Source organism: Nycticebus coucang, chromosome 12, assembly GCF_027406575.1.
Source record: "Nycticebus coucang isolate mNycCou1 chromosome 12, mNycCou1.pri, whole genome shotgun sequence".
NCBI lineage: Eukaryota > Metazoa > Chordata > Mammalia > Primates > Lorisidae > Nycticebus > Nycticebus coucang.
The window spans coordinates 49578096-49590279 of NC_069791.1; the positions used below are offsets into that span (position 1 = coordinate 49578096).

A 12184-nucleotide genomic window follows, 5' to 3' on the forward strand; every position below is an offset into this window, starting at 1 on the left:
GACAAAATTTATTTTGAAAGTACTAGAAAATTAAAATATCTTAAAACTTACTTCACAGGCTGGGCATGATGGCTAACACCTGTAATCCCAGCACTCTGGGAGGCCAATGCGGGTGAATTGCCTGAACTCACGAGTTCGAGACCAGCTTGAGCCAGAGTGAAACCTCATCTTTAAAAATAGCCAGGCATTGAGTGGCACCTGTGGCTCAAGGGGTAGGGTGCCGGTCCCATATGCCAGAGGTGGCGGGTTCAAACCCAGCCCCGGCCAAAAAAAAAAATAGCCAGGCATTGTGGTGGGCACTTGTAATCTCAGCTATTTGGGAGGCTGAGGCAAGACACCACAGCACTCTACCAAGGATGACAAAGTAAGACACTGTCTCAAAAAAAAAAAAAAAACCTAACTTCACAAGGGATTTTTTTAATACCTCTCTCTCTCAATAGTGTTCTTTCACATTCCTTATTTTCTTTGCATTATTTCCTATGTTTCTAGTATGTTATTTATTGAACTTAACCCAATAAATACTTACAATTAAAGTTAAAGAATACAGAATAATATATGGACATCAATATTTAATGATGCCTACTTTTAGGTAGGTAAAAAAAAATCACATAATTGAAGTCACCACACTGAAAAATTTCAGGTATTCATATTTTTCTTGGTATCATATTTTATTTAATCAGAATATGTTTTTTTCTTACAGATACAGTAGCCATATCTTTGGCAATCTTCAGCAGCTATGTGGCCATATTTTACAAATACACACTTATTATGAGCATTCTTAGGATCTGGAAGTTGAAGCCTAGAAAATAAAATACTTCACATTAAATGCTGAATTGACTTGATACATCAATTTTATTTTAAAAACAAATTAATTTTGATATAAAAAGAAAAATGCTACTTTCTTAGTTCTCTAATAATACAGATGATGAAAAATATATTAAATATGATCCAAAAACTAAATATAGAATTGGGAATGGTAAAAATATGTTTAATTCTGGTTATATCCCTGCAACTTTAGGCAATTTCAGAATATCTTCCATTTTCTCTGGGATTTACTGTATTTCCTTTATACATCAACATTTTGATAATTCTATATTAGATACAAGACAACAGAATAGTTGTTAATCATCTATAACAATTAACTTCCTCTCTAGAAAATTTACCCTGCTCCTTTCAGATTAGAGATGAGAATCCTGTATAGTAGGAAATATAGACAATCCTTTGAAAAGATAAAATATACGAATATATCATTGAGGACCAGAACAATTTAGGAAAGGTTTCATAAAGTACGTGTTACATTCCCCAAAGAATTGGGGAACCTAACATTTCCTACGTTAGGTTCAGCAATTAGAAAGAAATACACAATCGTTTAAAGGTCTAAGTCAAACTAAAGTATTTGCTCGAACACAGGATTTGTGTTGGAAAATTATGTCTTCTAAGTGTGGGCACATTGCAAAGATTCTGGGATATTTTATTCAAAAGATTTTATAGCTGAGATCATATTTTTAAAATAAACTAATATATTTAACAATTTATTTGACATTATTTTACTATTAAGATTTGAGGTAGGAATAGGAAGAAGGAGAGGAAGGTAGAATACCTTTATTGAATTTTGCTTTGTGCCAGACACTTTCTACATGCTTAAATTCATCAGCTAATGAGCTTCTCACAACCACCTTATAAAGCAGTTTCCTCCATTTGTCAGATATTGTAAATAAAGAAGCAGAAGAAACGGAGACACAGAGTGCAAAACTATCGCCCAAGTGGCAGAGCCAATACTCAAATCCAGGCATTTTAGCTTCAGAGACTATACTATTAATTACTATATTGAGCTGAGGAAATTAAAGCTGGAAAATCAGGATATTGATATTTCAGCATGTCCCAGAGTCTTGCTAAACTTGCCTTTACACATATAGTGATCCTCTTGGTCATCCTGGGAATCACACAAGGCATTGCATAGGGATATGTTAGTGGTAAATAAAATAAAAATCAATACATAGGAATTTAGATTAGAAAGAGAGTATCAATTTTAAAGAAGAAAAATCAAAAATAAACATGGAGATGGATGATAAAGGATATATACAGTGAACCAGAGCACATAGACTGTGAATCAGGAAATTTCATCCGTATTGCAAATTGACTGTTACAGTTTTTGTAATGTATTTCAGTGTGTGTATACGCGTATTGTACATGCAGGTGTTTGAACTGAATTTTTAAATGAGAATGGTAGATTAGAAACACACAATCTTAAGAAATATAACCATCAAAGCAAAACATTAAAATTTCTGATTTTCAGAGTTGATTCTTGTCTACTGCATGGTTATCATAACTGAGTTTCATAACTGTGTTCACTGTGTGACAGTGAAACATGAAGCGGATATAAGGGCACCTCACTTAGAGATGCTTTCTCTATGATTCAAAGTGATGCATTGTTTGAAATCTTTAGCACCTACTATATCTGTAATTTCATAGTAGGATGTTTAACCACCTATATAACTAATTACAGATAATTGTTGTCACCTCTTCAGAAGAGCTTTACAGGAACATGTGGCTTTTTCAAAATCTATTAGTAAGAAAATTTTACTGTTAATGTTGGAGCCACTTATTTTTGGCTAAGTTTATCACTAGTAGTCAGAAGTTTCTTCTCTCCCTTACTCCATTCAGTTGTTGATGGTTTGATTGTACCAGAGAAGTTCCGATGCCATATTCAAAATATTTTATTTATGGCTCGGCGCCTGTGGCTCAAGCAGCTAGAGCACCAGCCACATACACCACAGTTGGCGGGTTAGAGCCCAGGCTGGGCTTGCCAAACAGCAATGACAACTACAGCCAAAAAATATCCGGGTGTTGAGGTGGGCGCCTGTAGTCCCAGCTACTTGGGAGGCTGAGGCAGGAGAATCACTTAAGCCCAAAGAGTTTGAGGTTGCTCTGAGCTGTGACGCCACAGCATTCTACCGAGGGCAACATACTGAGACTCTGTCATAAATAAATAAATAATACAAAACACTTTATGATATTGAAAGATATATATCACGATAACACAATAAATTTTAAATTATAGAATATATTATAATTTTAGGGAATTATTTTTTAGAACACAATTTTCTACCTCCCATTTCTAGATAGCGTAATAAAATTACCTAAGTTGGAGCTCTTAGAATCTTCATTTTTAGAGAGTTTGTAGAGGGTTGACTATGTCTGCCTAAAATTAGGGCCACCCAGAATATTAGAAGGTGACCATATTTGGAAATAGGTTCTTTATAGATGTAATTAAGGTAAGCATTGGGATGAGCTCCTATTGGATTAGGCTGGGTCCTAGATCCAATGAGACTATCCTCACAAGAGACAGAAAACAATACAAAGAGCTGCAGAGAAGAAAGTAAATGTGAAGTTGGCAGCAGATACATGAACGGTGCATCTACAAGATCAAACACAAGGATTTCCCCTAGCTGTGGTCTCTGCAACATCAGGCAGTTTCAGAGTATCTCCCATTTTTAATGACGCTTAGCATATGTCTTTAATGTATTCCTATTTTGATAAACATGTTTTGTTTTATATACAGTACAACAAAATTGTTAATTATAGAAACAATTCTCTCCCTGAAAAAGTTTATCTTTGCTCCTTCTACGGTAAGGAGCTTCCAGAAGGAATTCACTCTACCCACACTTTGATTTCAGACCTCTGGCCTTTTGTACTGTGAGAGAATAAATTTGGTTGCTTTAAGCCACTTAGTTTGTGGTAATTCGTTATGAAATCCCTAGCAAATGAGTATAAAGCAAGCTGATTAATTTTGAATTATAAACCCTAGAGGGATAGCAAGTATACTTTAAGAATATTTCATTATGTGCCCATGTTTTATAGTTAAACTACATTAAAATTAAAATATCAAATATTAAATGTACACATTTTATAATCTTGCGTAGCTTTATTGATTCAATTAATTTTAATAAGATAAAAAATCATACTACCTCCATCATAAAACGGATAAACAGTCTAAACGTAAAATATATAAACAAGCATGGTAACTATTTTATCTCCTCTTTTCCATTTATCCTGTCTTTTCCTGGTTGATTGATTATGGATAAATTCATCATGAAATCTAACATCTGTCCATACCAACACCATATGTTTATGTTTGCAAGAAATTAATCCTATTCTGGACTGAAATTTTAAAATAGCAGGAGACTTACTTGTCCAAGGTAAGAGCTGTGCCATCTAGCCAAACCCATTTCAGCTGTTTGCTGTCATAAAATAAACTAATCCAGTATCTCTCTTGATACATGCCACATTGCATCTTTGATAGTTTTGTTACAATAGCCTGCAGAGAGTTATAGAAAAATAAATAAGAATGTAGAACTTTTCAGGAGAGAGAAATAAAATGATTTCAATCTGTATATTTCATTTACAAACTTCCCTTGGAATGCTCTAGTCTATAACATCAAAAGAATGTATCAGAATTAATGATAGGTTGTTTAATCATACATTGGGTATCAATTGCCAGAGACATTTACTGCCTGAGCAATATTTCTGAATTCTATATTATATTCTAGCTATATTCTTAGCTTATGGATTATAAAAGTGAGAAAATAAGCCTGCAGTTGATGCAGTTACTTGGTTTAGGCACTGAAAAATAGGACATTAATCAAGCCTATTTCTTTTATTTCAGGTTAATATGAGGGTACATATAATTAGGTTACATAAATTGTGTTTGTAAGGTTAAAATCTGTGTTTTAGTTGTGTCCTCTACCCAGGAAATGTGCCATATATGCATGCAATGTACCGTAGCGTGGGAACTTACCCCTTTCCCACACCTCGTATTTGAGTTTAATTTTGTTTTTCTCTCATGTGAGCACATACTTGTTAATCTACTAGTTTCAAATTGGCACTGAATACATGTGCTGCTTATTTTTCCATTGTGATATATTGCTGAGAAAAATATTCTCCAAAGTAGGGCACAGGCCCCATAGACTGAGGGTGGCAGGTTTGAACCCAGCCCCGACCAAATTGCAACAAAAAATAGCTGGGCATTGTGGCAGGCACCTGTAGTGCCAGCTACTGGGGAGGCTGAGGCAAGAGAATCACCTAACCCCAAGAGCTGGAGGTTGCTGTGAGCTGTGACATCACAGTACTCTACCAAGGGCGACAAAGTTGAGACTCTGTCTCTAATAAAAAAAAAAGAATATTCTCCAAAGCTCCACAGTTTCTTACAAAAGATAAAAAGACTCCATCTTTTTAAAAGTTGAATAGTATTCTATGGTATACGTATACTACAATTTATTAATCCATGCATAAACAATGTGCTGAGGGACTCTTGGGTTGTTTCCAAATCTTTGCACTTATGAATTGTTCTTCTATGAAGATTTAAGTGCAAATGTCCTTATGGTAACATGTTTTTTTCTCTTTTGAGTGGATACATAGCAATGGAATTGCAGAATCAAATTGTAAGTCTACTTTTACTTCTTTGAGGACCCTCCATCCCTCTTTTCCGTGGAGTATGAACTAGACAGCAATCCTATCAGCAGTAGATGAGCATTCCCTTCTCTCCACCCCCACACCAGCATCTGTTGCTTTGGGACCTTGTGATATGAGCCATTCTTACTAGAGTTAGGTAGTATCTCAAAGTGGGTTTCATTTGTATTTCTCTGATTAGAAATAATGAGCATTTTTTCATGTGTATGTGGGCCATTTATCTGTCCTCCTGTTCATGTCTTGCCCAGTTTTTAACAGGGTTGTTTGCTCTTTTCTTGTTGATTTTCCTCAGTTCTTCGTAGATTCTGATAATCAGCCCTTTGTGGGATTCGTAGCATGCAAATATCTTCTCCTATTCTGATGGTTGTTTCTTTGCTTTGTTGATTATTTCCTTAGCCGAACAGAAACTTTTTAACTTGAATAGTTTCAATTTATGTATTTTAGTTGTTGCTGTGATTAGCAATAGGGTCTCCTTCATGAATTCTTCCCCTAGGCCAATAAGATTAAGAATTTTCTTTCTTCTAGGGTTTTTATAGTTTCGTGTCTTAGATTTAAATCCTTTATTCCATGTATAAATGGTCGCTTTAAGCCTGTAGGATGCTTTAGGAAGTATAGACATTTTGACAATGTTGATTCTTCCAAGTTATGAGTATGATATTTTCTTCCATCTGTTAACATCCTTTGTTATTTCTTTCATCAATGTTTTGTAGTTCTCTCTGTAGAGATCCTTCGCATACTCTATTTATTCTGATAAATAATGACACAGGCCAAAAGAAAAGAAGTACAGGACCAGAGAAGATCCTTAGCAGAAAATTTTCACAGGTCTTAATGGGCCAAGAATGTTTTCCAAGGAGATTGGTAAATAAGCTAAAATCATAAAAATGAGGAAGTGTTAAACATGGGAAGATAGTTTGGGCTGGGACAGGAAAGAGATAAAATGTGTTACAATGGGACAGAGCAGTAATTTGAAAAACATGGATTGAAAGAGCACAGGAGACCCATGGTGATTTTTTTTCAGAAGTTCAATATGGCTAGAGATCATGTCATGCTTTTCTTAGAACCTTATAGTGGAGAGTTAGTAACAGCAGATAAGGGTAGGACTCAGATCACTTCATATGAATGAACTTATACACATTATTTGTGCTTTACTCTAAGTTCTGAGAAAATTGACTTAAGTTTTATTAAATTATACATCATAGGCTCAGCGCCTGTAGCACAGTGGTTATGGTGCTGGCCACATACACCACAGCTGGCGGGTTTGAACCTGGCCCAAGCCTGCTAAAACAACAATGACAACTGCAACAATAGCCGGGCATTGTGCGGGCACCTGTAGTTCCAGCTACTTGGGAGGCTGAGGCAAGAGAATAGCTTAAGCTCAAGAATCTGGGATTGCTGTGAGCTGGGACACCAGAGCACTCTACTGAGGGCAACATAGTAACACTCTGTCTCAAAAAAAAAAACACACCAAAAAACCACATCATAATTAGTCAAATTGTGCAGATTTTCATGAAAGTAGTATGAGAGATGTTTTAGAACAACATAAAACTTGAGTGATCACTATAATTCTTACAATTTTCTGATACTAATATTCACTGAACTTTATGACACAAAATCTTATCTTTACCATCTCTCCTTCAGTACTCAATTTAAGAAATCTTGAACCTAAACCAGTACAGTAACGGCTACATTCTCTCCAAGGAAGAGTGTTTCTTGAGAAAAAGTAGCAGTTTTCTCCATGCTGATCCCAGTTGTTTGAACAAGCAGGACATTCCCAAACTAGGTTAAAAAAAAATAAAAAAGTAAAATATAACTGATTGCCTTCCATCAGTGCAAATTCACATCCAATAAAATCACATAGAAAATCTGCTCCATAGTGTCATTTGAGCTTTACATTTATACAATGTATACACATAAATGTACTATTATATTTATATTAAATTAATAATTCACACCATTGAAAACATTTGGCTTTTAAGATTCATAAGATGGGCGGCGCCTGTGGCTCAGTGAGTAGGGCGCCGGCCCTATATGCCGAGGGTGGCGGGTTCAAACCCAGCCCCGGCCAAACTGCAACAAAAAAATAGCCAGGCGTTGTGGTGGGCGCCTGTAGTCCCAGCTGCTCAGGAGGCTGAGGCAAGAGAATCGTGTAAGCCCAAGAGTTAGAGGTTGCTGTGAGCTGTGTGAGGCCATGGCACTCTACCGAGGGCCATAAAGTGAGACTCTGTCTCTACCAAAAAAAAAAAAAAGTTCATAAGATGCATATAGAGACAAATTTGTCTAAAAATTACAAGATTAGAAATATACAGGGAAGCATATCCAGTATCTATAACTATTACATTTGTCAATATAATGTTCCTAGTGTTCAAAGTAGCAAAAAAGTTTATTAAAAAATCTGTAAGTTTAAAAATTTAAATGAGAAATGCATAAATAAAATCATAAATAGGTATCTACCCAATATAAGCCAATGCCCTGTTAAAGTTTTTTATTTACTCTAAGTCAAGATTTGATAGTGTAATAAATTTTAGTATAACCAATATGTAAGTATATAACACTACATGAGAATTACTCATTGATATAGAGTGGATAAAAATACAATTGTTTATATCCAGTTTCATGTATCAAGCAGATAGTCCATGCATGATTAATTCTTCCCTTTCTTCTGCAAATAAAATTATTATTCAGATACCCTTTTGAAATTACCTGTTTTATTTGCTTCCTTGTTGGAGGAAAAATTTCCTGAATACCTTTCTACTTGAAATGAGTTCTTGTTCACTGTAAAAAAAAATTCAGGTCAGTTTTAAACTCACATCAAAAAATTGGATATTCTTGTCTATAACACAGTGTTAAATTTGGAAATACAAAAAATGATTAATAACATATCACTTGCTTCCAAAAATTCAAATAAAATAGGAAAGTCATAAACCTAAAAGATCAAATTACAAGTATGACATGTTCATATTAGGGCATTAAGTAAGATTTATGATATGCTAAGAAAATGGGCAGTAATTTTGTATTTCTCTAAAAAATCACCTCTACTTCTGTGTAGAGAATATTGCAGTTGGTCAAGAAATTAATTGATTAAAAATATATTATCTTCAATAGAGTCCACTTTACCAGTAGCAAAAATTCAGTCTTCTATTTTTCATAGTGACTTACACTTTGTAGCTAAGATTCCAACAGATGTAAGAAGTATTAGGCAAATGACGCACAAAACGACTGCAACACATTTCCATGGGGAAGATGGAGCAGGAAGCTCTATAGAAAGAAAGGAATAAGCCTTGTAGCATCAGTTCTTGAATCTTAACTTGGAGTTCTGCCTTTGTTTTAGGTGCACTAAATTACATGACAACATGATTTGCTCCCTAAAAACAGGAGAAGATAAGATAATCTATAAAATAAAAAAACATTAAGAGTGAAGAAGCACCTGAATTAAAAAAACAATCAGGCACATTTCTCCTATGTTTTCTTTTAGTAGTTTTAAACCTTTTGTTAAAGTCTAATTCATTTTGAGTTGCTTTTTGCGTAGATATAAGGATCCAAGTTCGTTCTTCTACATTTGGATATCTGGTTTTCAGTAGACTATCCTTTCTCCATTGTGTGTTCTTACTACCTTTGTCAAACACCGGTTTACTATAAATGTGTGGATTTATTTCTGATCTTTGTATTTTATTCTATTGTTGTATCTGTTGTTATTTATACAGTACCATACTTTTGATTACTGTAGATTTGTAATTGCTTTAAATTTCATAATATTATGGGAGTAAAAATGTTTTTGTTAGGTGGATTGTTTTTGTATTCCTTGAATCAAAGTTATAAGTGTGCCCATCACCCAGATAGTGTACATCATACACCCTCCATGCATAAGTGCAAGATCTATGTCAGTCAGATGTTTATAATTCAGGGATGTCCTATAGTAAATAGCCTCCATTCCTAAGTGGGAATTGTACACAAATGAAATGTTTGTATATAGAACTGTCTGTATATGGAAGGGAAGTAAGGAGAAGAGCAAAGGAGGGTAGGAGGAAGGATCAAAAAGCTTAGAAGAAAGTCAGGGAAGCAGAATGTACTAGAAGCCAGCGAAGTAAAAAGCTAGTGAGAGACTGAGTAAGATTAAGACCAAAATTGACTTGTGGAGGTCACATTTTGGGAATCATAGTATGCTTCATTGGTAAGGGTTTACTCATTTGATCCTCAAATGAATGATGTAAAGTAGCCTAATTTAATATGTTTATTTATAAAAAAGAAAAATGAGAAACATAAATGTTAAATAATCTAGTTAAAGTGGGCGGCGCCTGTGGCTCAGTGAGTAGGGCGCCGGCCCCATATGCCGAGGGTGGCGGGTTCAAACCCGGCCCCGGCCAAACTGCAACAACAAATAGCCGGGCGTTGTGGCGGGCGCCTGTAGTCCCAGCTACTCGGGAGGCTGAGGCAAGAGAATCGCGTAAGCCCAAGAGTTAGAGGTTGCTGTGAGCCGTGTGACCCCACGGCACTTTACCCGAGGGCGGTACAGTGAGACTCTGTCTCTACAAAAAAAAAAAAATAATAATAATCTAGTTAAAGTTATACAATTTGCAAAAAAGCGAAACCTGTCATTCAAGGTATGGTAGTCTGAAGTAGAAGCATGAGTTTCTGACTACAGTGCTGACTCCCTTGTAGAGATAGTAACAGTGTGATTGCATCCATAATTTCTTTCTAGATATTAGAATTAGTTTTTAATTTTTATGCAAGTTTTTTTAGAATTTTGCAGTACAAATTTTTAAGAACATGAGAAAAAGAGATTCAAAATATGACATAAACTGAAGAGACATAAACGAATACTCCAGCAAAGTCAAAATTCATCTAATAAGAGACTTGGAAACTACAAATGATAAAATAATTACAAAAAGAATAGAATCATTCTTTCAATAGATACTAGCATTTTAGAAAGTGTATTCTTTATTTTTATATAAGCTGAATTTTAAGTACACAGGGTATCAATCATTTCTATTTAAAACTTTTTTCAAAATAAAAGATTATATTGACAATTGTTTAGCCACTTGGGGGGAAAGTATCAATATGGAGGCTCATCTAAAATCATACAATGAAAAATAGCTCCCTGTATCTCTGGGTTCTAAATTCTTAGGTTCAACAAATATTCAAAATATTTGGGGAAAATTGATGATTGTGTCTATATTTTCCCCCAAAATATTTGGGGGAAATGGATGATTGTGTCTATATTGAATATGTAGACGTTTTTCATATGATTTTTCTATAAACAATGCAGTTTAACAACTATTCACATTACACTTACATTGTATTAGGTATTATACTTAATCTAGTGGTGATTTAAAGTTTATTGGAGGATCTGAGAATCTATGCAGGGAAAGGGTCCTGAGACCAATTTCCCTATGGATAGTGAGGGACAACTGTTAATTCTAAAAAATTTGAAACAGTACAAGGTATAACAAAAGTCTCCATACATAGGAAAATTAGCAAATTGAAAGTATATTCACTATTTATAAAAATATAAAACATATAAATATGTGCTTTAAAAATATATCTATAATAAAATACATGTTATAAAAGTTTAAAATGAATTTTTTATATTTTTAACATTTTTATGTTTACGCAAACATATATGTATGGAGACTTTTCTAGAAGAAAATAGAGAGGTATCTCTGTTGTGGAAATTCACATTTAAAAGTAAAAATATCACACCTGCTAAATGGTTACTTGGCCACAGTGATCTATGTGACAGAGGTCCAAGATAAATGAAAACAAATAAAAAAATCCACAAAAAGACTTGTATCAAAACAAACCAGCCTGTACACATATCAGTATAGCCAAAACCTAGAAATACCAGTAACAGGCCAAATAAAAATTCTACAGTATATCCGTACAACAGAATACTCCTCAGCAAAGAGATGGGAGATACTAGGAGATGTAAGGTAATTTATGGTGATATACGTTGCAAATGAATGCCCATTGGATTTTATTTGATAGAATAATGACAGTACATTTAAAAGTGATAGAATTGTTGTCTATATTATTGGTTTGATTATGCATGCATTATAATTCATATAATTCAACTTAAGATGTATATTTTACTGTAAGTTATACCTCAGTTTTAAAAATTGATTACCATAAAGGAAATACAAATGGCAAATGTATAAACAGTTATTCAATTTAGATAGTAATCGCAGTAATAGGAAATGTGTTCTAATAATTTACATTATGAAAATTATAATGGCCAATGATTTGAAGGCAGAAACTACATGTACTGCTAATGAATTTATAAATTATGACACACAGGGAATGTCATTTATCGATATTCCTCTAGAGCCTTTACATTATTTATAATCATAGAATTTCATAGGTCTAGGAATTTCACTTCCTGGACCTACCTGTCTATTGTTTTGGGTACTGCAAGAAAATTCCTGTCTTTATTGTCTTTGATGCTGCAAGAAAATTAAGCACTGAAGAAAATAATTTAAGTAACTGTTTTCTCAGTTCTCTCACTGGGCATTATTGTCTCATTTAATTCCCACATGAGAAAGGCTGGTACTCTAGCACTGTTCCAGCATAGGAGACAAGTTAATTCATCACATTCAGTGCATACCTGAGCAGGTAAGGGCTTTATTCTCATGTCTAAGAAGTGTATACCCTATGCTAAGAAATACCCTTCAAAAACCAATAGAATGGATGAAGAGGGATGTCCTAAATTTTATGTTAATTT

General features: G+C 34.3%; 2 protein-coding genes across 3 annotated transcripts in view; one reads left to right on the plus strand and one right to left on the minus strand.

The window, feature by feature from the left end:
- KLRK1 (killer cell lectin like receptor K1) overlaps positions 1-4177 on the plus strand; it is a 26080-nt gene extending 21903 nt beyond the window's left edge. The window contains exon 9 of one of the 2 annotated variants that reach the window (XR_008373464.1): positions 4143-4177. The gene's annotated coding sequence lies outside the window, so the exon portion shown is untranslated. Of the gene's footprint in view, positions 1-58; positions 170-4142 lie in introns of those variants that run through there. The other variant, XR_008373463.1, reaches the window with a different exon arrangement.
- Positions 673-7340, minus strand: LOC128561952 (C-type lectin domain family 9 member A-like). The gene is made up of 3 exons (XM_053556607.1): positions 7094-7340; positions 4191-4318; positions 673-799 (listed from the first exon to the last, which is right to left on the minus strand). The coding sequence occupies exons 1-3, from the start codon at positions 7292-7294 to the stop codon at positions 673-675; spliced, it is 456 nt and encodes a 151-aa protein (XP_053412582.1). The 5' UTR covers positions 7295-7340.
- Between the last annotated feature and the right edge of the window lie 4844 nt (positions 7341-12184).

Coding starts and splice junctions, on each gene's coding strand:
- LOC128561952 (XM_053556607.1), bottom strand. CDS start 7,294: ATGGAAGGCAATCAGTTATATTTTACTTTTTTATTTTTTTTTAACCTA. Junction 4,319..7,093: donor TGAGTACTGAAGGAGAGATG/GTAAAGATAAGA, acceptor AACTCTCTGCAG/GCTATTGTAACAAAACTATC. Junction 800..4,190: donor ACAGCTCTTACCTTGGACAA/GTAAGTCTCCTG, acceptor TTTATTTTCTAG/GCTTCAACTTCCAGATCCTA.